At 40.2% G+C, this 27,150-nt stretch overlaps 1 protein-coding gene across 9 annotated transcripts; it reads left to right on the top strand.

Annotated features, from left to right (window-relative positions):
* The first annotated feature begins 215 nt into the window (after window positions 1-215).
* On the top strand, window positions 216-26,822 carry LOC145437049 (uncharacterized). 9 transcript variants are annotated; one of them, XM_080314213.1, is made up of 12 exons: window positions 218-415; window positions 3,942-3,992; window positions 4,627-4,674; window positions 5,643-5,774; window positions 13,641-13,724; window positions 14,782-14,877; window positions 16,434-16,520; window positions 18,150-18,245; window positions 22,878-22,964; window positions 23,118-23,210; window positions 26,207-26,299; window positions 26,644-26,822. In XM_080314213.1, exons 1-12 carry the CDS (start codon window positions 341-343, stop codon window positions 26,668-26,670), a joined length of 969 nt encoding a protein of 322 aa, XP_080170339.1. In that variant the 5' UTR covers window positions 218-340; the 3' UTR covers window positions 26,671-26,822. The 9 variants fall into 9 exon arrangements, 8 of the variants coding, with proteins under 8 accessions (XP_080170345.1, XP_080170339.1, XP_080170343.1 ...); XR_013914556.1 differs by having other exon boundaries at window positions 219-415; window positions 13,641-13,733; window positions 23,118-23,229; XM_080314214.1 differs by having other exon boundaries at window positions 219-415; window positions 4,627-4,662; window positions 13,641-13,733.
* The last annotated feature ends 328 nt before the right edge of the window (window positions 26,823-27,150 follow it).

Below are 27,150 nucleotides of genomic sequence, written 5' to 3'. Positions count from 1 at the left end.
TGTGTTACCATATAGCCCATGCAAGGACATAGATGTTTTCAACTGTATGCAATATCAGTATATTTTCGTTTCGGATATTAACGTAGCGTTATGTGTATACCTACTCCATATGGAAGCTCTAGTATTCACTGAGAGCCGACGCACCCATACACTTTCCAAGTAATCATGGAATTTTACTTCCGTGTGTAGCGATTATGGTGACTAATTACATTCTAACGCCGCACTCATCAAATGACTCGCTAATACGCTTAACATCATTGCAATACAGCTGCATCAGTTACGTTCTGTTTGTCGACGTATATTATAGCTCAACATCATCTGATATTTAGTACAGGAGAAAATGAAGGCCATACTGTTCATTGCCGTTATGCTGGGAGTGGCATTCTGGACCGAAGCTAAGACTTTGGAACGTCCGGTAAGCAACATTATCTCATATGTTGTACGCTATCAGATTCGTGTGGCGTTATCTGCAAGGAGCGCATATTAGGTATCCTACAGTGTAGGGATGGTGTGAACCTCTGCAAGGTTCAGGTTCGTGTGAACGCAAACCTTTTTGAAAGGTTCTGTGTGAACGCGAACGTGAACCTCATGACGTCATATTGATAATTGCAACCCTACATTTCAATGAAGTGGTAGCCTATTATTGCACACGTCGCCTAGAGACGACTCGGGCCACATAATGCCACAGTGCTAAAGTACATATTGACGTTTTAAACGTCGCCAAATGTATCAACTGGAGCAATCAAATGTTATAACAATCCCAGAAAATCAATATCTTCCGTCGTTTTGCCAACAAATTTAACGAGGAATTGCAAGGAAATATAAACTTGCGCCTTAACGGTCTATGCCAGACCGGACAATGTATTCGACGTCTGAGCACGTTGATATTGAGAAGAGTGTAAAACGGGTTTTTATACTTGCTACCGATATTACCCCATCAACAAGTTGTATACAGCAGTGGCCAGTAAATGTATGAAGTCAAGATTGACATCGAACGCCAGTTTGATTTTTCACATCAGACACCGATATCAATTTCATTGATTGGTTGAATAAGCATCATTCGCTGACTACCTACGTGTAGTGTATTTCGCTCTTGATGTTGTGTGATTGCGGGTCACGCTCACAGCAAAGAGTCACTAAATATTCACAAGCGGAAAGCTGGATATTTCGAGCAAACCTTTGTCACAAAGCAATTTTTGAGATTGTCAACGTGCATGCTTGTTTAGTGTTTTTTATGCTGCCAGCGCCATGCATATAGTTTCCTGCAGTTGAAATGCAATAAATTTCAACCAAAGATGTTATAATTAAGTGAAAATTGTAATATATGACAAAGGTTCACATTGCAGAACCTACCTAGGTTCGTTTGTGAACGTGAACCTCTAAATTGCTGAGGTTCACACACAGAACGCGAACGTGAACCTCACGTTCGCATTGTGTCTGTGAATCTCTAGAATTTGGGGGATGGTGTCCACAGCCGAACCTTGGTAGGTTCTGTACTGTGAATCTTTTTTATGTATTACAATTTATCGCGTCATTGCGTCATTTGGTTGGAGTTTCCTGCATTTCAACTTCGGACCACTCTCAGCATGGCTCTGGCAACATGAAAGAAAATTCAGCACTAAACGAGCAATCACCTATACCAGGGGCGGGCAACTTCTCCGGTTGGCGCGCCGGATATGGGAAATAAAGTACTTGGCGGGCCGGATTCCTGAATCGATACATCAAACGCGTATTTATCCACCTAACGAGGATTAATCGTATACTTGATGTAAACTTTAAGTTTGAAGCACAGAAACCAAAAACAGTTCTCAATAAATTTATTTACGTAATGTATTTCAATAGCTGTTGAAGTCAATGAGACAGCTGTGGTCGATCAAAGTTGTAAACATGTTCTTTGAACTGTGGATGCATGCCGCACACAAAGAAAACAAAGAACCGAAGCATAACTACAAATCACTATTATTTCTGTCCTAAAAAGAATGAATAACCAACAGTCACTATAATTTGACCTAGTAAGCAAGTAGTGGAAAATTGCGGCTGAATGTGACCGCGGGCTCTATGTTGCGCGCCCCTGAAATTTACCGAGATATCAATTCATAAGGGTTGAGTACATGCGTAAATGCCGGTAATGCAAGCCTTCTCGTGTTGACGAACTTACGCGTAAGCTCCACTCTCGCACGCTACTCACACACGCACGCTAAAGAATAACCTACAGTCACTATAACATGACGTAATAAGTATTGAACAAGTAGCAGTAGATTGCGGCAGACTGTGGCCGCAGGCCACATTATCACGTACGACCGGAAACTCTCAGCGGGCCGCTCAAAATCCCGTCGCGGGCCGGATCCGGATCACCAGGGAGTCTTCGTGGAAATGTATTTTCGGCACTCGTTCATATCAAATCGAAGTCGCGGACTTTCAAGACACGACAAACTATTTTAAGAAATGAAGTTGCGAAATTTACTTTGAAATAATAAGTCAACCCGAAAAGTCGTTCTTTTGCTCTCTATCACTAGCCTACGGATATCATTTGCACAAGACAGATGACTCTAGCACGATAAGTGACCTACATTTGAATTTAAAATTCCGGGGTCCGCGAAAGCAAAATGGTTGAGAACCACTGCTTTAGAGAGTAAAACGAAATCGCAGTTTCGTCTTGATGTTTTCTAAATGCGAGAACGACTGCTCACATGCGTACGTGAATCCAGACATGGTCAATACAGAAGTGCCTACCCACTGTAGGGTGCGATTCGTCAGTGATATGGGGTCACGGGAGGCACAAATAGGTCAAGCCTCGCCTGTGACATTACTATTCATCGCCAATAGTTTAGTATTTATAATAAATGATATGAATCGAATACAATTGTCGCTCGGATTCCAAAAATCTAAATACTGATCGGCTTCTCAATTCTTAAAGTACTCGGTGGTACCATAACGTCATGATACACACCAACATTTTAACGGTGGTTCTAAAAGCTGTTTATCAATCAAGAACGCGGATAGCTATGGCGTTGTATGTAATTTGAATTTATAATTGAGAATATCACTTCCATTCCTCGCCGTAGAACAGGATCAGACAGTGCGTAATTAAAAACTGCATTGTCCTACAGGTGTCGACATAGCCGCTTTTCTCTCTGATCAATTCACGTATCGTGCAAACCAATCTTATGAAGCGTGCGATGTCGGGAACAACGAATTCGCGAGTGATATTGGTCGCAAGTGCGACAGTAGCCTAACTTACATCTCAGGATTTGTAAAAGTGGGTTCGAGCCCTTAAACCTAGATAGCCACTGTCTGAAACTCTCGAAGATATGTCTTTGCTGCCACGAGAATAACTATTCTGGCTGTTATGAAAATATACTGTTGCTGCAACATTGATGATTAAGTAAAGAGTTTAAAATTCATCAAAGTGCCAAATCTTATACCCGAAAGAGCCATAGGTACCCGACCCCTGAACTATAGTAATGTATCAGATGTGTAGTTAGAGATGTATTGTGGTGGGATTTTTTTTTTTTAATTTTGAGTTCCGTGAAGGTTAGCAGATTAGCGTAAGTGTTACGCGGGTTAGTAAAGGTTAACAACCGCTGTCGCAGAACCAAATGATGTCGAATATTAAGAAATCTCACATCACCCTTCGGGGGACATCGCTAATATGTCGACTGGAATTCATTATTAAATCAGTCTGTAATTCGTTGCTATTAGGAGGTGCTCGATTGTGTCTTAACCAAAGATACCCAGTAGTACTCACAAGATCTAGGCTAGCATCTCGCGACGCCCTATATAGTTCATGGGCAATAAATCCGTAATATCACGGTGTCGGCAAATATGCCATAAGATCAACATAATTACGATGTAAAGTAGAATTATCATTCCTGGAACAGTAAAATAGACAATACAAGTGTTTCACGGATTATAAAAAGTGTTTGATTTTCATGGAATAGGATTCGGCGGTGGACACTTTCGATACTGACGCGGTAACAGACGAAGATTACGTAAGTTTTTGTGTCTTGATGTTGTTGGAGAAAGGGGTGCCTTGTACAGTTAGATATGGCTTTAGTTGTGGGGTCCAATCGCGTCTAATCGATTTGTCAGTTTGCGTATGTTGGCTGTGGATGATGAAAACATTTCACTTCTATCATGCTAGGCAGGACGCAGGAGCCTGTACATCACGAAATATTGACCTATGGATTATGTTCTTAGAGCGACTGCTTTAGTAGCACTATGGGCCTACTCTTTAGACTTCTTGCGTTCGTTCTCAGAAGCTATCTTCCGATTTTATATCCTGTGTCTTATAGAGCTAAGTAATTGACTTTTGCTTTGTGAGTCTGAAAGTCTAGGTTTTATTGCTGGAAGAGTGTTCACGACTCGGAAATATAGTTCCGTGTGTCAACAAGGATGAAGAGTTACAAATAAGATCGTACTTTGTACCCAATTTGTCATTCCCGTTTCGTTCGTCTCAGAGCTCAGTTTCCTCATTCTAAAAATTGTCGCAAGCTAGTAACAAATAGGACAACGTCGTTCCGAACTTGAATACCCGATTTGAGTACTTTACAAGTAAAGAAATCACTACCCCGTGATTGCATGAGTTCAGTTGACCCAATACATTACAAACACGACGTTTTGCAGGGTGACGAGGAAAGCTACAAAGAAGATCTCAACGACGTAAATGACGAGGTCTGTATTCATGCCTATTCTTCTTGCGAACGACATATGATGATGTAGTCTCTGCCATCTCACTGCATTGCCGAAGGGGAAGATCGATCCTTCGCAAAATGCGCAATGAATGATTCCCAGCTAAGCTAAAGATAACCTAAAATTTTGCTATTACGACAAAGATCTGCGAATCATACAAATATATACTTGAATTTAAACTGGAGTCACGAGGCTGAGAAAACACGCGCATCCGACATGCTCTGACATGGATGGCACGAAGTTGCATTGTAATAAGATATACAGCAAGCTCTTATTGCCAAAATATTTATTCCGGTTAGTGGTAAAATACCAAACACTGATGATTTAATTTGGAGACAGATTTTGGAGTTAAGTCGAGTCGGATTTACTCGTGTCAGTCAATCCTTAGTGCTAGCTCACCCCCGAAATATTGAAGTTATGACTGTTTTCTTGGGATATATGTAGGCCTACTTTTCCTGTCTAACGTATTCGCTCCTGGTATGAAATTGGTAGATTCGTGAATACAATTTAGTCTCCTATCTCTCTAATAGCGTCTCTCAAATAGCGTCAGTTCTGCCTGTGAACAACATAACGAGCGAATTTGACTTAATTAGGGCAACAACGAGCAGTGCGCACCTTCATCTTTCCCGCATTTGCCCCATTATCTATGGCTCTACTGATTCACAGCCATTATTATTGTCAAAGTTCCGCTTCATAATCATCATGCAGGAGATCATTCCATTACCTTTACCTGAAGGCATCATAGTGCACAAATGCATGAACGAGTGGGCTTACAAGATTATCGAACGCAGTTAAGCAGATTGATTGGTATCATCACTAATCCTTTCTGATACTAAACTTAGTTTAATTTATTTCTCCTGCAATGTGACACTCGTTACCTGCATAACAACGGGTTTCTGGATCACAGTCTAAACATTGAATTATCAATTCGGTTGTTGATTCTCATTCAGTTTACCGATGAAGGCTTTGATGAAGATTTTGAAGAGAACTCCTATGAAGATGACGATTTTGAAGAGAACTTCGATGGAGATGAAGACTTTGAAGAGAACATTGATGAAGATGGGGATGCGGATGGCGTGGAAGTAGGGATATAAAGTTGTATACATCTAAGAACGAATAATGCCATATATATAGCAAAATGGCGCATTGTATGGAAAAGCGTCCGAGACTGACCTCAACATGTATATCACTCCATGATTTTATAATCCCAGCCTTACATTCGGTGTTTTCTGTGAACATAGTCAGTCCAGAGTTGGCTAACTTAGCTCCCAGTCAACAAAATGGAAAGCGATCGCCCGGCGTATTTTGCGCATTCAATGTCAAAATGATGCTTCAAAAGATACACTTTTCGCACTTCAGCTGCAGACTCATTAACCCTTTAGTTGCCGTTCATTAACCCTCTCGCTACTGCAGCTTACAACCGCTAGTAACCCTATCGCTACCTGAATCATTGTTGCTTTCTGGCAGATATATTAACCTTATGTTGCAAGACATCACAATTTGACAATATATTCTCATTATCATGTTAGTTATAATAAAATCCACCACGAGCATACATTCAAAATACCGGTCAAATACAGACAGACAGTCATATAAAATGCATAAAACGACACATTGATTTCAGTCGAGATACAGAGAGATGTTCTTTCCGGGACAAGTTTGATACAACTATTCCTGATTTTGAATTGAAATGCAGACAAAATCTGGTTTATCAAACAAGTCTGTGCCTTGGCGGGAAGAATAGGGTCAAGGCAACGCGGAGCTACCATCAGCAGCCAGCTCACTGTGTGGGACGCTATCTTCATTCAGGGCCAAATTGTGAATGATAAAACCCACGTTGAGGCTTGGCTTGGTCTCTGGTATCTGGGTTAATTCCACTGGCCTCATATTCATCGATGTACAGAAAGCGAGATGACAGTAGTAGTGACAATCGGCTGATCAAGGACATTGTCGCTGCAGGCTGAACCAATGCTTAGAGAACGATATTTTATGAACTGTTGCCTTCGCCAACGCTGAATTCCTTTCAATTCACCATCAGAAGTACACTGATATTTGGGCATATCGCAGTCACTTCATGGCTTCAGTCTCCATAGTAAAATAAAGGCTAAATATAGCAATAAAATACCTCTTAGATTAACTGAAATGAGCATCACAAATTTTAATCAGAAATTATTACAAGATACAGTATTTGGCTGAACAGTTGAAATGGCAACCGTTGTAACGATTGTAAATTCAGTCACAGATAATGCAGACAGAGAAAATAGATGGTTGAGCATATCCCATGTTTCGTTAATATACCTAGCCTACATTAATGAATGCACTAACAAATGATGTCAAAGCCATAACCACAACACGTCAAGATCCGGCGCGCGGTAACGACACTCTTCCGCGGTTTACACTAAAACAGTGGTTCTTAACCTTGCCCACAGCGCCCCCCAGGGGGCGCTGGCGACTTTGAAGGGGGGCGGAAAAGCTCAGGGGGCGATATGGGGGGCGCTGGGCTCAGGGGGGCGGTATGGGGGGCGCTGGAGAAAAACGGTATTGCAGTAGAATCTAAATTCAAATTTTAGAGCAAATTGCGAGTGATATGCCACAAAATAGCACAGAAATGAAGCTCCGGCGGGTGAAAAACGGTGATTTTAGCTCTGAGCGAAAAAATGACCTTTTTTTTTTTTTTTTTTTTAGTCATCCACCTGACGATGTGGAGTAAAAAACGTTATTTTGGGATCTGAGCGGAAAAGATGACCTTTTTTTTTTTTTTTTTAGTCAACCGATCACAAAGTGGGTAAAATTAACCGAATTTTGAAAATGTCACTCCGGTTTTGCAAGTGGAAAATTTCTGAAAAAGTGTCCTCTTTTTTGATTTCCAAAATATGGTAAGCCTATTATTACATTCCTTACAATATGAAGTTGGGGGGCGCTGGAGCACGATAATTTTTGAAAGGGGGCGCTGGAAGAAAAAAGGTTAAGAACCACTGCACTAAAATATATATCAACAAATCCGTAGTACGCATAACGGTCAGAGCACTTGACAAGTATCACGCTGTTCACTGCCGCCAACCTGACACTTCAGGCCACGGAAAAGTCAAAGTCAGCATTTATATCAAGTCCTATTTTACAAGCCTAACGCAAACAAGCAATTAATATGACTGATCTGCTATTCGAAACACCATTTCACTACCAATGCACATCTAAGCAAGCATGTGAAAAATCTCAAAATTAACCCGAACTATCTCTTGCTCCACTTCACTCAACTAAGAACTTCATTCATATTTCTCTCCATCGCTACAGTCTCGGAAATACAATTCGCCGGTACGATAATTCAAACTTCAAGTGTGCAGCGGTAAACAACATCCGATGACTTATGACATCACCATCACTCCACGCTCAAGTGCTCACGAACCTGGAAAAGCCAGGCAGAAGAAACGTCACGGTGAAGCCGCGTGATAATCAAGCGCAATTTGATTGGTTAATTACACTGACACCAATCTCGCTGGCCGACCGATGGAAAGGAGAACAATCGATCTTCTAAATTCGGGAGCGATCAGTTTTTGTACATCAAAGGTGCCGCCTCACAGTAGTGTCAAAACGGTTGCGTTCACTTCTCTCCTGCACTTTCTTCGCCTGTTTCGGCATTGAATGTACACTCTTTTGTTGACTGGGCTAAGAACGCGACTGAAGTAGAAGCAGTGACAAAAATCTTTGAAAAATTTTTTCGGCATTTTTCAGATTTTATTTTCGGTAGTTTTGGCATTGCCAGGAATTCCTATTTGTATACTCGAATCAACAATGTAAAACACAGCATAGCTTAATCTTTCATATCAAATGAAAACCACAAAACGTGCGGTACCACTTTGTGTCATCAAACAACAGGGTACAAACCAAATTGACAACGGTGTTTGAGAGTCAATTGACCAAATACAAAACCGATCGACTGCTTCTGCAATATCTAATCCAAATAGTCAATTCGATATGCGTGCATAATCACCTACATTCACACAGATCACAATACCGCTTATGATAACAATTCAAAATTGTTGCTGACACGTTTGAATCACAGCCCTTCACTCTCTAACCAATGGTTAGAAATCAAGAGTGGCTTCAATATTTAACATACCATGAAAAAATATCCAACGGGCAAACAGAAAAAACAGTGAAGGACTGAATGTTTGCAAGCCCGTGTATGGTACGCATTGATGGGGGTTACTTCTTGGCGACTGGTGCATTTACACTGCGTAAGTGTGTATGTTCAATTGCTCATTGATGAAACTATATCCCTATTGTCCAGCGGGACATAGTCTGTCAGCGATGGCACCATATGCTGACATTTTTATAACAAGTTGAAAGTAAATGGAGTTATATCTACACATTGGCCTAAATGCAGCATGAGTCGCGCGTGTCGGCTACATGAGGTAACAAAATGCACGACCGGTGGCAACAGGAAAGTGTCCAGTCATTGAGCTATATCCCTAATTGCTGGATATCATTTACTGCCAGAGTTGATCAATCCACAGCATATCGTAAATCCCGATTTCAGTACTCAAATTTTTGACCACGACCCTAAGATTTTCATTCGCACTACATAGATCCCTAGGACGGTAGACCAGTTCACGCACCTCAATTTAGGAATTTAGCGTTACACACTGGTTTTATCGCTTCATGCAGACTCATCGCAATACTTGTTGACATTTCTGTCAGAAACTTTCATAAAAATCTACATTTTCAAAACGCCTTATTTTTGGCATTTTAAATTATTTGTTTTTATTGGCAGTTTTGGTTCCCGAAATGCCAAAAATAACACGCCCTAATTATAGTGCTTTTAAAAGGAACTTAACGCTACTTTGAGTATGAAGTCGTATTGGGTGACTTTGAATCTACTCAGGCAAGTAAGCATAGTGGTGAAAATCAGGCATATAAACACTCTAATGAACTGCCAGAAGCCAGAAACTGACCTATACGCGGACGGCGAAGAAAGTATCATGGGATGCAAATGGTAGTCTTGCTATGGAACAGCGTCTCTTAACTCTTGCTTGGCCTAGCGCCTCGTTTCAGAAAATGACATGTAATGGCGGCTTGCCCCACATTATAAAGTCCGTAGTTAAGACTAAGATTAATACGGACAACTTATTTTGGATGCTACATTAACGCTTTTTGCGACAACTAAAAATATGGTACTTCGTAAAAATGCACTTCACGCACAAGCAGAGTCTAACGCTCAAAAGTGAAGCACCACTTTTCCCAATTAAGACACGCCATATACTGCTAGATTACGGCGCGATAGTGAGCAAGGTTTTACTGAACTATATTTACTGCAATGGAACATGTCTAATGGGCGACAATGCTTTGTGAAACAAGAGACGCAACCCGCTGTCACAACATATCTATTTCGTGCAAAGGACGACGAAAATTACGAGTTTAACTTCAATTTTGTGAAAATCAAATTCTTGTTTGTACTCCTTGAAAACATCAATCATTGAAAGAATATAATACTTCTACTTGACAAACTGTATATATCGAAACTTAAGCAAGTAAACCACCAAATAATTACATGTAGAAGTAGAAGAGGCGGCAAACTTGATGTAATTTAGTAAGAGCTGCGAGTAGAGGAATGCACGTATTGTTATATAAAATTTTACAATCGTGATGGAAATGAAGTCGAAGAAAAAATGTTTGGTGGGCTATTCTATGAACACCTTTATCACACATTAGGGTTATCATGATCTCTGTTTTCCTCGGAGGACGCCTAAATGTCATCTTTTGGGAGTATTTGTCCTCTTTTTCAAGAAAAAGTGTTAAAATGTGATCAAAAATTCAAAAACTGGACTCCGACGCAGCGAACCCCGGAATTGGCAAGACTATGAACCAAAAATAAGCGACGAAGTATATTTTGATAGTAGCGATGGGAAGGATGGCCATATTTAGGAAAAATCGCTCAAATGAGGTAAAAGCGAGTAAATCGCGGGTCGAGTCGAAAAGATATGACTTTTTTGGTCATCACAGTTCTATTCGACGAAAATTATTTCAAAATCATCAGTTTTCATTTCCGTCACTCTTTTTCGGTTCTCAAAATATGCCAACCGCGCCATACATACTTTTCGAAATACTCCAATAGACTTCCCCTACTTGCAATATTTATTCAAATGGTTATGTTTTAGGATATAGCCGCTTTCGCTTGGACAATTATTCAGTTTAAACTACTTGCGATTGTTGATATAAGATGTTCTTTACCATTCTCCACTAATTTCTGACGATTACCCCTGGCGAGTGTCAGGCGAAAATATACGGGTTCATTTCAATATGAATATATTATTCAATTTTAGATTGAAGTTCTGTGCCTCCAAGAAGCTGTTCAGGCTTTTGAAAAGCATAACATCATTTTGGGATACGTTTGCCTCACTTTCATTTGTGACATCGTCATAAGAACCGCGTGTGGTAGCCATTACAGAAACGGAAACTACTGGATAAATTTAGGCGATTGTACCTATTTGTAGCGTTATCAGTCATTTGCATCAGACGTAACTTGAGCTTTTCAGAGCTAGGTAGTGTAATGGTGTTGCATCCGGCTTCTTGAACGGTAGGTCGTGGGTTCGATCCCCTGCCGCGTCACAGCAAAGACTCGGAAACTGGTGTCCGCGTATAGCACGGGGGAGAAAAACTAGAGTGCGGCAGAGTTGGATCAATTACAATAATTCAGTTCAATTACAATTACAATTACTCCCTTGCATCTTTCAATTACATCACAATTACAATTACTCAATGTTAAAAATATCAAATTACAATTACAATTACTGCTAAACATGTAATTGATTCGGTAGAGAAGTGTTCTTTGACAACCGTAGAGACGTAATTAGCAACAATATCAAGATATTCATGTTTCATTCATGATTCGTAAAATACCCTTAAATTAGGAAAAAACTATTTGGACGTGTTTGAACTATATTCCTAATCATGGGTACTGAAAACTACAAACACAGAAAAATGTTTCAAGCGACTGTTAATAACCGAAAGTTTGAACGACTAACAGCGAATTGGCTACATGACAGTCAATGGAATGTAATCAAACGATTAGGCTACTCAGAGCTTAGTGAGGATAATGAAATGTAATTGGTAAGGCGTCAGCGATAAGGATGATACCGATAAGATCTGTAAAATTAAGATAAATGCAAAAGGAGATAACCTCCTGTTAACTACGAATTAAAACATTTTGGTTCGCATTTACATTTTCACTTGCTCGGAAAATGTTAGATTGCATTTGATTGACATTAGGGTGCGAAAATTTCTGGCCCCAGTAAATTTTGCCAAATTTGGAGGTAAGATTGGGATAACATCTCAACAAATGCGTGATAGAGTTTGATGAAACCTTGGTTGGAAACTTGAATTTCTTTTTGCAATTGTTGCAGCAAGCCTCGGTACTGGTCAGAGATTTAAAGAAAAAACGCTGACCGTGGTGTAGGAAATGGGTTAGCACAGGATTCAGAAGAGTTTATTTGCTGATTTAGTTTAGCCCACTGGTTCTCTAACTTTTTTAGACACGCCCCCTTTATGACAGTGAAATATATCGTACCCCCCTGTCGTCATATCACACAATGAAACCAGAATGTTAGCAATTCTTACATATAGTTTGATGGTATTGAAGGTTATGACTGTTGATGAGAGAATTCTCCAATATGAAATTCGGACTATACACGTAGCAATAACTATGAAATAGAGGTGAATCGAGGCAAGCGCGGAAAACATTTCAGTTTACCGGAGCTTCGCGCCCCCTTCAGATGCTTTCGCGCCGCCCAAGGGGGGCACGCCCCCAGTTTGAGAACCACTGGTTTAGCCTATATTGTAATTCACAAAGTTTTCTGTTGCTACTGAAGTATGGGAAACAGTTTAGCATGGCTGAAATATCTAGTTATTTTATGTTGTGATTGTCAGGTTTCCATAACAATGTAATTGACAATGTAATTGAGCAAAATTTTTATCAAATTACAATCACAATTACAATTACACAAAATAGAAATGCTTCAATTACAATTACAATTACAATTACATGAAAAAATGTAATTATTAAATTGAACTCAATTACAAATTACAATTGATCCAGCTCTGGTGTGCGGACTATCGCATCTCCGTCGACAAAGCACCTCGATGGTGGAGGCGATAACGAATACCCCCTCTCTCTTTCGAAAGCATAGCCACCCCTGATTAATTGCGCGAAAAGTATGCGTACCGTCGCAACCGAATTTCAAAAGTATAATTCAGAGCTTCCATTTTCTTCTTCCACTTCACACCTTCAAATCCACTACTCACATTTGTAATTGAGTAACGAATTTACGACGTGGACTCTACTTCTACTTTGGCCACCTCGTCGGGAGAGGCCGTTCACATTTTCATCCGTGTGCATAACGGTCTACTACCATCAAAATACGCCAACCTAGTTTGCGCTAATAGCAGTTCGTGTACCATCTAATAAGAGTACATTGAGCTTAAGCGATCTCTTCGCCACGATTATTCTAAATTTCATGCATGTGACGTCATAGTTTATGATTCGATTTGCTGAAGAATACCCCTGACGATTGTCGGCCGAAAACATTCGGGTTCATTTCAATATGAATATAGTATGTAATCATTCCGTAGTATTGCAAAGCATCCGACGATTTAGCAAATTATCCCATAATAACTGCGATTTGATTTAATAGCCATACTGTTTTCCATACATTTGCATGGGCGTAATATCAAATATACATGGAGTTTGGATTTCGAAACGGAAATCTAGAATTGACTTACAATTCATGGATATATGTCCTGATGCGGCATGCCGCACTATATGCCCAACAGGTGTTGCAGATAGCCTACTACTGGATATGGATTTAAATCCCATAGTAGATGACATCTATCCACTATCCCGCGCGCATTCGGTGAATGAAAAATGGTAATAATAAGCGGTACTGTTCCTTTAGTACTCGGAGCCCTCGCTAGCCTTTGATGAAAATGAGAAGACCTTCAACTACGATGTGCTACCCGAAGAAGATTTCAATACACTGGTTGTACAGGTGAAAGACGACGTTTTTTTAATTCATTTCAGACATCAGTTGATAAAACGGGCCGTGGCCATACTTGACACCGCAGCTAACAAATCATCATTCTGTTCATTCGAAGGTAATATTTCAAATGTCGAGTTTACATGGAACCAAATATTTGCATGCTACCGTATTGGGGATACTAGGTCAATTTCTATTGGCCTTCAATATTTATGTAAGAATATGTACCAGCAGATTTATAAAATGATGATTCAAGTTCGGAATTTCGTTTCCAATTAGGCCTGCGTCATATATTCTTGCTTTTTTATTGATTAAAATGTCGATATCAATGGACATATTGGTATACATTAAGGGTGGTATGAACACGAGCTTCAGGATCGCGTTCACAAACGAACTTTCGTAGGTTCTGCACTGTGAACCTGTTTTATTTATTGCAATTTTCACGTCATTTAGGCAGATTAGGTGGGAGGTCTTTCCATTTAAACTTTAGACTACTCCGTGCATGGTGCTGGCAGCCAGAAAATAAATTCAGCACTAACCGAGCATGTACGCTGCCCTTTTCGAAAATTCACTTGCTTTATTAGGAAGGTTTGCTCAAAATATTCAGCTTTCCGTTTGTGAATATTCAGTTACTTTCTGCTTTGAGCATTGAGCTTTTTTCAATGATTGACACCAACGGAGTTGATATAAAGAATGCATAGTTGTCTAATGTGAAAAGTAAAGCAGGCGTATACTTAATTTATCTTGGTTTGACATGTTTTGAGGTAGCATCTGCAGCAATTAGAAACCGGTATTTTATACTGATCAGCATTAATGTAGCAATAGTCTGACGTCTTACAAATACAGTGTCCGGTCTAGCCAAGACCGTTAAGGCGTAAGCTGATATTCCATTGCAATTCCTCGTCGAAGTTGTTGGCAAATCGGCGAAAAATATTGATTTCATGGAATTAATATAGAATTTGATTATTCCAGTTGATACAGTTGTCAACATTATAAGCTGGCCATCATTCCCTGTAGAAATGCTGAGTAGGAATAATAAGTGGCAGTGCAATTGCTTTAGAATTCTGACTCCTCGAATACTTTGGATGACGAAGCGAAGACCTTGAACTATGATGCATTTAGCGCCAACGAAGGCTCAAACGCGCTGGCGAAACAGGTGATATAACGTTTTGTTCGGTGGGTAATAAAATAGAGAGTTTCGATGCAACTATGGTTATCGCGTCTCATAATTTCGTTTTATCACCGGTTGTCAATCGAGATAATGCCTCTCACAATCACTATTCGAACCGAAGATTTCATCTGTGAATGTAACTTCAGGCACAGTGTGTTTGCTAAGTTTGAAATTTTGGGACTCTAGTATGTTATGCAACAAACATGTACCACTCTACATTTCAAACAATATTGGAGCACTGAACGTGATTCAACGAGATAACCGGGTGCTTGATATTGGCCTACAGGCGGGCTACAATCGTTAGCTATTTCCGGTCTGACTTCGATTACCCTTGGCATAGTTTCGCCTGTGTATGACAGTGAACCACCATTTAAAAACAATGATGTGTGTCCTAGCCTATCTAGTAAAATACGAATGATCACTATGCCTTCAGAAAAAAAAAAACGTTCTCGGAGTCTATAAGTTTGGTCGAGGATATGTAGTTGTATTGTATACAGGCTATCCCCGAGTGGGTGAAAGTGGCTACTTATCTGGATTTGTGAGCCACCCAACATTGTGTACAGGGCAATTTTACGCGGAAGCAATAGTTTAAAATGCAATGAAATCAAAGACAGTTTCAGAGAAAACAGTGTTTATTAGCACTCTGGAAGTGGTTGGTGAAAACGGGTCCTATACTTCAGAATTCAGAAATCAAGTTCTGGAAATGTCAATCTATTATTTCACTGTTCTTCTCGTCAACTGAACAGCATTTCCTTAGCGTGTTTGATTTGAGCCAATCATCATTTTCATGCAAAAACCAATCTCCTTTTATATTCAATCGCTAGCTTAGTTCTTTCGTTTTTTCCGCGGAAGGGACGGTTGTGATTTATCCATGGTCAAAGCGTGGAGCACCTACTCACAGGCCGAATGAAGCCCGTCAGGACATTTACTGGACTTAAACATGTTATGGAAACGGAGCATTGACTGACGCAGCAGTGTCGTAGATCCTATGTCATTCGATAGCGCTATGTTTTGCCGCCAGCGCCTGTCAAGTTAAAAAATTGGCGCTCTTGGAATACTGCCAATTTTGAGTGAATGGCCCCTGGTTTTAATCATTGTTATAAATCCCACGTATACCTACGAGTATGCCTGTCGAGTTTCAACGTCTCTCTGTTCCTGTGTTCCCACTCCCCTTGTACTAATTCCATAATTTGTCACGCGTCATTTGGATTAAAAAGCTGTGTTTGATTTCAATTGCCATATAATTCTGAAGTATGTTCCGTTTTATGTACCACCTTCAGGGTGGGAATACACTGTCTTCTCCGTACGCAATTTCTAACGGTAACGGTACGATAGTTCCCAAAATTACGCACATTCATAACTACAGACACACTAGTGGGTGATTTAGTTATTTGTAATATATTTCGGCATGGCAGCCAACTCGAGCATATGAATGTCATGTTCACGAGTGCGTAAAGTTGACTATATACGATAGGGCATTGGGGCCTTCTTATGTCGGATGAATGTGAAATTAGATTAAACGGCTACAATTTTTCTTACAGGACGTGGAGTCCTCGCGTAGTGACGAAGAGAAGACCTTCAACTACAATGCATTGCCCGAAGAAGATTCCATGACTCTGTCGGAACAGGTGAAAGAATACCCTACACGGTAGGGATGGTGTGAACGTGAGGTTCACGTTCGCGTTCTGTGTGTGAACCTCAGAAATTCAGAGGTTCGCGTTCACAACAGAACCTTGGTAGGTTCTGCACTGTGAACCTTTTTCATATACTACAATTTTCACTTCATTACAACATCGTTGGTTCAAATTTATTGCATTTCAACTGCGGGCCACTCTATAGGCATGGCGCTATAGGCATAAAAAATCATCACTAAACGAGCATGTACCTTGACAATGTCAAAAGTTTTACTTGCTTTGTTGCAAAAGTTTGCTCGAAATATCCAACTTTCCGTTTGTAAATATTTATTGACTCTCTGCTGCGAGCTTGACCCACAATCACAAAACATCACGATCGAAATAAGCTACGTAGGCCTAGTCAGCGAATGATGCTTATTCCACTAATCAATCTAGCAGGCGTATGGGGTCAATCTTTACTTCATATGTTTACTGGATCATTAAAACCAAATCGGTGCGATTGAGGCGTTGGCTACTGCTGTATAACTTGTTAACGGGGTAATATCGAGAGCAAGTATAGAAACCCGTTTCACACTCTGCTCAATATCAATGTAGCAATACTCAGACGCCGAATACATTTTCCGAACTGTCATACGAAAAAGGTGACTCGAGTCTGACTTGAGTTAAGTCATGACTCGACTCATCCCAACCCTGCTACAAGGCTATAATCTGCATCTTCCTTGCCCGACGGCATATGCACATCATGTAGCCTACTCATGGTATGGTATGCATATACGCAGATCGTGTGTATGTATATCATGAGTCGGTGTATATGCCGCAAGAACATCAAAGACAAAAATAAACTACGTCCCTTCCTTCCCTTGTATTCCCTGGTAAGTCCTCGTCAAAATTGTTGGCAAAGCGACGGAAGATATTGATTTTATGAGATTATTATATCATTTGATTGCCCCAGTTGATACATTTGGCGGCGTTTAAAACGTCAATATGTATTTCAGCTTTGTGACGTAATGCTGCCCGAATCGTCGCTAGGTATCGTGTACATTAATATAGGCTATCATTTCATTGAAGGATAGGTTGGAATTAGCAATATGACGTCCCGTGACGTCATGAGGTTCACGTTCGTGTTCACACAGAACCTTTCAAAAAGGTTCGCGTTCACACGAACCAGAACCTTTTAGAGGTTCACACCATCCCTACTACACGGCGTTTTACGCATTTCCGATGTCTATTGTTAAAACGTCCCGCTGTACTATATTTACTACCACAGGCAATAAATCAACATCCCTTTAATTCAACTGCGATAGAGTTCAACCATCCATAACCAAATAGTTGTAGGCAACTATATTGGGTGTATTTGCTCAATTTACATTTGCCTTCAGTACATAAATATAGACCGCTGTTTTGGAATATTATGTATCAGCAATTTACAAGTCCAATAGTATATAATTTTCTTCCATTTCCATTGAATAAGATGTGGATATATCTAATGGCCTATCGGTCATGATATCCGTCTCTGAATTGTATGTTCCCTCCAATGCCCGAATACCTGAGTTGTATTCCATGACATTCGTTCACTATTGCGATGCTGCTTAATTGTAATAATCAATAGCTCAATTGCTTTAGGAATCGGACTCCTTCAAAAGTTGGGATGACAAAGCGAAGACCTTGAACTATGATTCATTTAGCGCCAGCGAAGACTCTAATGCGCTGGCGAAACAGGTGATATAATGTTTTGTTTAGTGGGTAATAAAATAGATAGGTTCGATTAAAGTATAGTTATCGCGTCCCATAATTTCGTTTTATCGCCGATAATCAATCGAGATACTGCCTCTAACAATTATTATTCGGAACGAATGTTTCATCTGTGAATATAGCTCCACGCACAGTGCGAGGGCTAACTTTGAAATATAGCGACAATCTTGATTACACTACGGTCGGTTACCATACGTGTGGAATTCCCCCGACATGTCCGAAATGTCGCTGTTTAAAATGTGTCTGGGAGGAAATGCTGAAATATGGCAAAATGTCACAAATTCTGAAGGCTTGAAGGAGGCTGAAAATTGTTTCGTAAATCAACATAAATATTAAAATATTTGAGGAAGATTCATGCTTATTGAAATTTGTCCTCACGCTTTGCAAAAACTACAATAACAAATAATTTAAAATAACATTATTTACTGTAATGAGACTAATTGCAATAGAAATTTTAGAGAACCGTATATTCTTAGTGTGGGTAAGGCGCTTTGAGTGTTTCTCAAGCCGGGGGTCGTTTTCACTTTTCCGGGGTTCTCGATGATGTTGAACTTAATCAGCAAAGTAAGTCTGGACAAAGGTGCTCACCATTTTTCAGTATTCAACTAAGAAATTTTGAGGTTTGCCACGGAACATTTTCAAATTGGAAATGGGGTCGTGACCAGGGCATGGTATGGTATGGTATGGAACGAGAATTTTCCATACTCCATACTTGCCTTACTCTCTCCATACCATACTTGCAATTTTCCATACCATACCAACATAGTTCCATACCATACTTGATACATATTCCATACTTTCAAATACTTGAATATCATAAGTATATTTCCTTTTCTAGCACCTATTGATATTTCGGATGTCATAATTGCTTAAACTAGCCATGATGCGAAGAGTCCGTTTTGGTGAGGTTTAGTCCACGGTGGTGAGGTGCCGTGTAAGTCTACTCTACAGCTTCCGTGAGCAAAATGAGATAGTCAACAGATTGTTATCTAGGACCGTTCATAAAAGGAACGGGTAACATACTGCTCGCGGGCCGGATGCGGCCCGCGACGAAATTTTGTCCGGCTCGCGGACAGTTTCCCGTCTTACATGATAATGTGGCCCGCAGCCCCAGTCAGCCGAGATTCCCCACCACTTACTTAAACGTAAAATTTTTTTGTTGACTGCGTATGTAATTATATAGGTGTGCGCACTGCGCAGCGTGCGAGAGTGGAGCTTACGCGTAAGTTCGTCGAAGAGAGAAGACTTGCATTATCGGCATTTATGATGTACTCTACCTTAATGAATTGATATCTTGGTAAATTTTGGGTACCGGAGTTATGAAACGCTTTGAAATCTTAATTAAGGATTGCACCGTGAGTTGGTTGATCAGAGAGAAGCAGACATATGGCGGCACCTGTATGATAATGCTGTTGTCAAATCCACATTGTATTGTCATTATCGGCGAGAAATGGCTTTGAAGTGACATTGCTGTCGATAAAATACATTCATTAAATACGATTTATTCCTTGTAGTTGTATATATGCGCGAATAATGTATCCATTCAGCAATCCGGCTTGCCAAGTACCTAATTTTCCTATATCCGGCCCACCGACTGGCGAAGTTCTCCGCCCATAAGAATATCATCGCACTAACGGTTATGCGTCCGGCTTCTCGAGCGGTAGGTCGTGGGTTCGATCCCCGGCCGGGTCATACCAAAGACTTGAAAATTGGTATCCGCAGCTATCCTGCTAGGCGCTCAGCAATCACGGATAGCATGGAGGAGAAGAAAACGGGGGCGCAGACTAGATGACCTCATGGGGCCGTATCGCAACTCCATCGTCAAAGCATCTCGATGGTGCAGGCGAAATAGAATATCATATCTCTCTCTCTCTCTCTCTCTCTCGCATTTCCGGTACATTGGCATGATGCACATGCAAGTTTGAAGTAAATACTCGCAAACTAATATGTAATATAGGCGCACCCATAAAATATCCCAGCTGCAGGCAATCAATACTGTAGCGATCTGCGTGATTATTAGTACAGCATTTGGTTTGGGTTAGCGTGGCGAGAATTTCAAACTATGTCTACCCCACTCCCTAATTTATAATCCTAATGCGAGAGCGTTTGAAATATGACCTATAAGATATCTCGGTATGCAAATAGTATAAATGTGTGGAGCGGACAATGTTTCAGAAGAAATGTAATTATCAATCGCATTGAGCAATTAGTACGTTGCATCATGATTGCTTGTGAGCTGTCGTCACTCAAGGAATGAGGTATAGTTGGAGTTGCCTACATTACCTATTATTGCGTCACATGATAGACTATGCTCGGAGACGTCGTGTCTAGACTCAATAGAATATCAGATCAACAGTACTGTTTTCATTATTATATCACAAAATCATGTCATTCCAAGTGCTCCTAAAACCGTTGCACAAGCGCGTATGGTATTTGTACCTACACAGCGTTCAATTATAGATAACTAACCTACGGTTAGGTTAGTTATCTATAGTTCAATAGTTCACGTTCACACATAACAAAAGCGATCGTATTCCGTGAGCAGCGATCAACGTACGCTTCATGAAGCTTGCACAGATCACGATAAAATGTATAAAAACACCAAAGTATGGAAGTATGGAAATTTCGTTCCATACCATAGATTAAAATCTTCCATTCCATACCATACTTGCATTCTTCCATATTCCATACCAAAATAGCGATCCATACCATACCATACCATGCCCTGGTCGTGACCGTCAAAGTTTGGAAACCACTGGATGTGCAACCTGCAGGTGCGGACTGGCATTTCGGCCCAACAATAGCCTTATTCGTGTGACATGAACATCACTTGGCGATGTGAAATTACGTTTGCTGCCATTTCAAAGTTCTCATATCCTCATTCCTCATATCTACCGCTAACTTCGATCACGTAAGCTATATAAGATGGGATAAAATATTCATAGTGATACATGGAAGAATCAATGTTATTGACACCATTCATTCACAAAATTTAACAACCAGATGCACGCAGAAACCAGGTGCGTATAGGAAGCCCCCCACTCCAGAAGTGGAATTGATCACCCAATGGTGGGCCCCAGACCAGTTGCTTTGGGGGCGGGAGTTGACTCAAAAGTGTTGTTTTGGTGCTGGCTACAATACACAGTCACATATCTGCACCGGCCTAACAGTATGGCAGGACTGTCAAACATACGGCCGGCGGGTCACACGATTTCTTCGGCCGGTGAAGAAGTCTGTCGCAGACCAATTGCTAGATTTTTTTCTTTTGGTTTTTTTTTGCGGTTGTGATTGATTCAATGTTTAAAGCTAGGGTCATCAACTCCCGGGCCGCATCTAGCCCGTCAGGAAATATACTGGACGAAAACATGCTACGGCAACGGTGTATTAAGTTACGCAGCAGTATCGTAGAACCTTTGCTTCTCGATATTGCTGTTTTTGCGGCCGGCGCCTACCAAGTTGGAAAATTTTCGCCCTCAGAATATTGCCAATTTTTGAGTTGATAAGGCCTAGTTTAAAGCATTGTTATAAATCCGACCTCCCTACGAGTATGCGTGCCGAGCTCCAACGTCCTTCTGTGCCTATGCTATTTAGTACTCCCCTTGTACTGATTCTAATTGTCAAGCATCATTTGGATTGAAATAAAATGCTTGATTTCTACTCCGCATAATTCTGAGGTACGTTCCGTTTTGTGTACCGCCTTCATGGTGGGAATATACCGTAACACGAGAAATGGTCAAGTGATTGTGAACCTCGCAGCTCAGTAGTGCCCTCTGTGGTTGGATTTTCCCCTCGTGTCCTGATAGTCACTTGTTGAAGTTTAGTCGCTTTGTTGCTTGTAATATCATTGGATCAGTGATTGAAGTTAGGCTAAATTTAGGGATATAATGTACCATAGGGCATTATTTGTGTTGTATAAGTATTGTAAGTTTCGGCCACCATTCAGGTGATTGTATTTTATTGATTTAGATTGCAAGTTTAGAGCCTGGAGAGTTAACTGTTGTTAACCGCTATTGTGACTATTGCATCGACGTTGACGTGATCTTTCTATGTAGTAAATTGCTATCCTATTCTGTAATTGTTTGAGTTACATTTGACCGGGTCTCAGGGGTAGGCTCGGATTGTAGGAAGCGAAGAAAGTGAAGTGGTATTCTCAATTCGAGTTGGCAAGCTACTCGACAAGCCTAAATTGTTACAGCCAAAACTCTAATCTAGTAAATATAACGAACTATCGTTTGAGCTAGGCAACGACCAAAACGTACGTTATATATACAGTCTTCTACGTACATAATGTCGAACGTAAAGGTACAGTAGACCACAAAATTAAGCACATTCACAGCTACAGACACAATATAGTTGGTATTATATTTATTTATAATATATTTCGGCATGGCGGCCTACTCGAACATGTGAATGTCATGTTGGCTAGTGCGTTAAGTTGACTAGGCCTACTTATGTTGGATGTATGTAAAATTTGAATATTATATTCATATTTATTCCCGAAGCTTTTCGGCTGACACTCATCAGTCAGCGATAATGCGAACATTCAAATAACTATGTTGAATGTAAAATTAGAATTAACGGCTCCACTGTTTCTCACAGGACGTAGAGTCTTCGCGTAGTGACGAAGAGAAGATCTTCAACTACAATGCACTGCCAGAAGAAGATTCTATGACTCTGTCAGAACAGGTGAAAGAATACCATACACGCCGTTTTGATGTATTTCCGATAAAACGACATGAATGTTCACTCCAATGCCCGAATACCGCGTTGTATGCGATGACATTCGTTCACTGTAGCGGTGCTGCCTAATTGGAATAATCAATAGTGCAATTGCTTTAGGAATCGGACTCCTTCCGTACTTTGGATGACGAAGTGAAACAATTCAACTATGATGCCCTTCTTGCGGACGACTCAAAGTTACTGACTAAACAGGTGAAAAATATATTGACTGGTGGATATTATAATTGACAGCGGTTCCTTGGTAGTGGTTCCCAACCGGAGGATGGCGAGCAAAACTTGGGTCACGCGGCTATTTTTGAGTTGCTTGTTTTCAGACATTTGTATCTGAGGCGACAAATTACAATGAAAATATTTGAAAAACTGAAGGTATCAAAAAACGTGAAAATATATACACTCAGTCATAAAGCGTTTCATCTCGATATCGGGAGTTCCATTACTAAATATATCGGCAAATCATAATTTCTGTCATCCGTCATTAGTAGGGCAATTTTATGACCTAATAACGAAAGATTTTGACCTAAAAAATCAAAAATGTGAGTTTTTTGACAATAAATATCTAATTTTGACCAAATTTGACCTCACGTATGTAAATTAGGTGTTTTCCAATAAAATAGTAGAATTGTACTAATTACCTTCATTTCTGGTTCGAACTGTCTGTCAATACGAAGTAGTTAGACCTGAGTTAATTTTTTTGACTCAAAAACTGACAAATTTTTACATGAAAAAACTTTATTTTAACGAAATCTGGACCTATGAAGAATTCCAGTAGTTACACTTCGCAATATGGGAGAACTTATTACAATTTATTGTAATAAAACGAAAGATACTTCCTTAGATTATCGGGTAGAAAGTACTGTAAACGGCTGGTGACGCACCGTGTTGCTTCATTCTGACAATTTTGTGTGCATCACAATTTTCATCATGCGCTTGCTGATATAAAAACCAATGCCCACTGCCCATGCACACTTGCTTCAGTTAGGATATTGCGGTATGTTAAGCATAACACCATGCCAACCTATTTGCGTCATTTGACCGTTCATGATTCGCGATAAGCAGACAATGTGTCGTCTACAACGGTAGGCCGATAAGTTGGACTACAATCTGTAAAATATCAATGATAAGTTCACCCACAGTGATCTACGATACAAATAAAATGCAGTTTGCAAAAAAGGTTTGCCTTTGTAAGCAATTTTGACATTTTTTAACCTAACGCTAAAATTTTGACAAAATTTTGTCAAAAAAAATCGCCCTAGTCATTAGCTCTCTCGAATGCAATTACCGCGTATTTCATATACTGGTATTTCAAAATGTTTTGCGGTCAGCTTACGCCTGGCCGCAGTGAACTTTGGTAAACTGTCGTAATTGAGACGCAACACGACTATTCGACAACTATTTCGTCTGTGATTTTGCCATGTCGACAACATCAGAAATGGGCGACTATGCCGCAGTGTCAAAAATCATGGATGATCAGTTTTTAAGTTGAGGTCGAAGCTGAATACAGTTGGACCAATATAGCATAATGAAAATTTGGCATGAATCGTAATTCATTAGTATAGGCCTACTCAGGACCCAAACGGCACTCCGCCAACCTCCCCACAAAACACGTTGGTCCAGAACCCCCACAGGGTGATCAACTAGACTTCCGGAGGTTTCACCCACCCAGATCACTAGTGTTGCATTTAAAACAAAAGATTTATTAAAACACTATGTTTAAAAGTTGTTTTAAACATTGTTTTAAACAAAGGCCTTTAATTTTTTTAAGTTGTATAATTATGCCATAATCATGCAAAAACTTTCAAAAAACATGTTGTATGATCATACGGACGACGATTACCATCCAATATAGCCGACGTATAGGATATGGGATGGTTGGAACCCTCGAAATAGTCGGTTCAACAGCTATAGTACGTAGATATAAATCATTGGTACGGAATGACTGTTCTGGTGATGATGACCGCCGAACGTAAAAATGCTACAAGACGATGCAGTCCTGGTTAAATATATTTTTGGTCTGTATATGACAGGGGTTGGAAGCCTATTTCGTCAAAGGAGATATATTTACCCTATATTTTCAATTTGGAATATCAATCCACTATGACGTCACGATTTAATATGCGTGACGTAATTGTTTGAAAAAAAGTTTTTTCAAGAGCCTTGTTTTAAACATGTTTGTTTTAAATTGATTTTTCTTTCTAACACAACCTTGGAGACCACCCAACTCGCGGAGACAAGAAAGTCCGAGTTCATTGTTATCAGAATACTTGGTTGCGCCGATAGCAGACGATATATATAAACGTAAGACCTTAGTAGCTTTCACACTCTATTTAACGTCCACTTGCGAATGAATATAACTTTATTAGTTACACGAGCTTTCGGAGCGCTGCTCCTTCATCACTTTCGCTTTGACACCTGATGAAGGAGCAGCGCTCCGAAAGCTCGTGTAACTAATAAACTAATAAAGTTATATTCATTCGCAAGTGGACGTTAAATAGAGTGTGAAAGCTACTAAGGTCTTACGTTGTTATCAGAAGACACCGAGTTTGGTAAATGACGCCACTTGCTCAACTCTGTGAACCACTCAAATTTTCGTATATGGCAATGTGGGTATTGTATGGTGCTGCTCGTCAAATGATGCCATTTTCCCCATGCGGAAACCATAAGTCCATATTTCATCAACTTGTAGCAACTAATTGCATGTTAGAAGAAGAATAGAAATTTGATGTGTATCTGCGGATTGTACTAAATGCAGCGTGGGTCGCTTGTAGCGGCTACATAATGTATCAAAATGCTAACGTGATCTAGCGTGGCGACGAGAGTTCAAAAAGTAATCTAATTAGAGCTGGAAAGTTGAAAGTACGTTGATGGTGCGGCTGTAGAAACGATGGTTGCCAATTGTTATCGAAATTTTTAAGAGTAGCGTCATATACAATCCTTGTAAACAATATGGCTATTGCCAATAAAGATGAATATACACAAACACCCAGTATCAATCAAAATTGGTGATAGCTGAATGGTAACCGAGAGTACTTGATAAAAAATTGTGTGGAGTGCACAGTAAAATTCTATGATATCAAGATCAATCTCACATTTTCTGCCAACTCTGACACATAGATGTCATGCTGCCAAAGTTGCGTGGGCCTACATAGGGCGATTGTAAATTGAGAAAAAACGGTGATAATATCTCTTAGGACTTGGACTCCATGAGTGATTATGGTGATGAAGAGAAGAATTTTAACTACGATCCCCTTCGCGACGAAGACATCGTGGCGCTCGTAAAACAGGTAAATCTGACACCGTTTGGCAGGAATTGCTGGATGATATGGGGGCCCAGGACCATGAGCAAATATGATTTATATTTTCGTATTCAGTACCGCGGCTTCTTTCCATTAGTACCCGTTCTATCAAACCAGTCAAGTCGTACATTTTAACAAACCGCAAATTACCTTTGGTCACATGGAGATAATGATGTAACCCAATCGCAGAAGGTTTTTCCGATTTGGTTGTGTGCGCACCATTGTCGGACACTATGGCTGAACTCAGCAGCAGCTTCGCCAAAGATGACGATTTCGATATATTTCTTGTCATATTTATAGCAATATATTTAATTCCATGTATCCTTTTCTAGGAGGAAGACAACGAAGACATGGAATGAATGAATCAATCTCGAAAGATCCTTCTTTTAGTGTAATTGGAAGATCGGCATGATGTAGAATTTAGTTTCAAAATTCACAGATACAGGCTCTGAAAAAAGGGCATTCCTATATTATGCAGATGAAACACCTACAATCACAGCGATTTTCAGAATTGACTCCAATAACTTAATGAGCTGTGAGCATATAGGCCTGAAAATGGCTAGTTAGTCTATAGGTAAGAAAGTTGTAAGCAAGGCACGCCCTCCTCGCCTCGGTAAAGTGTACAGACGTTATTAAGTTGCATCATCGACTTCGTTTCCATGGAATGTTACAGTTGACATGGAGTCGCAAATGCTTGATAAACAATGCACAATGCACATTCGCTACTGGCTACGGATCAATGCTTTCGATATGGCACAAGTAGAGAAGGGGTCTCAAACACGCGGCCCGCGTGGGCATTTTAGATTTTCAAGTAGGGGAGATGTGGTACCGATGGATCA

Source organism: Botryllus schlosseri, chromosome 4 (assembly GCF_051294905.1).
Source record: "Botryllus schlosseri isolate E-star chromosome 4, Bs_hap1, whole genome shotgun sequence".
In the NCBI taxonomy this organism is placed as follows: domain Eukaryota; kingdom Metazoa; phylum Chordata; class Ascidiacea; order Stolidobranchia; family Styelidae; genus Botryllus; species Botryllus schlosseri.
Note: the sequence above shows the minus strand (reverse complement) of the source record. Positions and strands in the feature narration are given on the sequence as shown.

Bases quoted from the DNA above. Each gene is read 5' to 3' on its own strand.
- LOC145437049 (XM_080314212.1), top strand. From the start codon at position 341: ATGAAGGCCATACTGTTCATTGCCGTTATGCTGGGAGTGGCATTCTGG. The intron at 16,521-18,149 runs GTGAAAGAATAC...CAATTGCTTTAG, and splicing joins CCATGACTCTGTCGGAACAG to GAATCGGACTCCTTCAAAAG. The intron at 18,246-22,877 runs GTGATATAATGT...TGTTTCTCACAG, and splicing joins CTAATGCGCTGGCGAAACAG to GACGTAGAGTCTTCGCGTAG.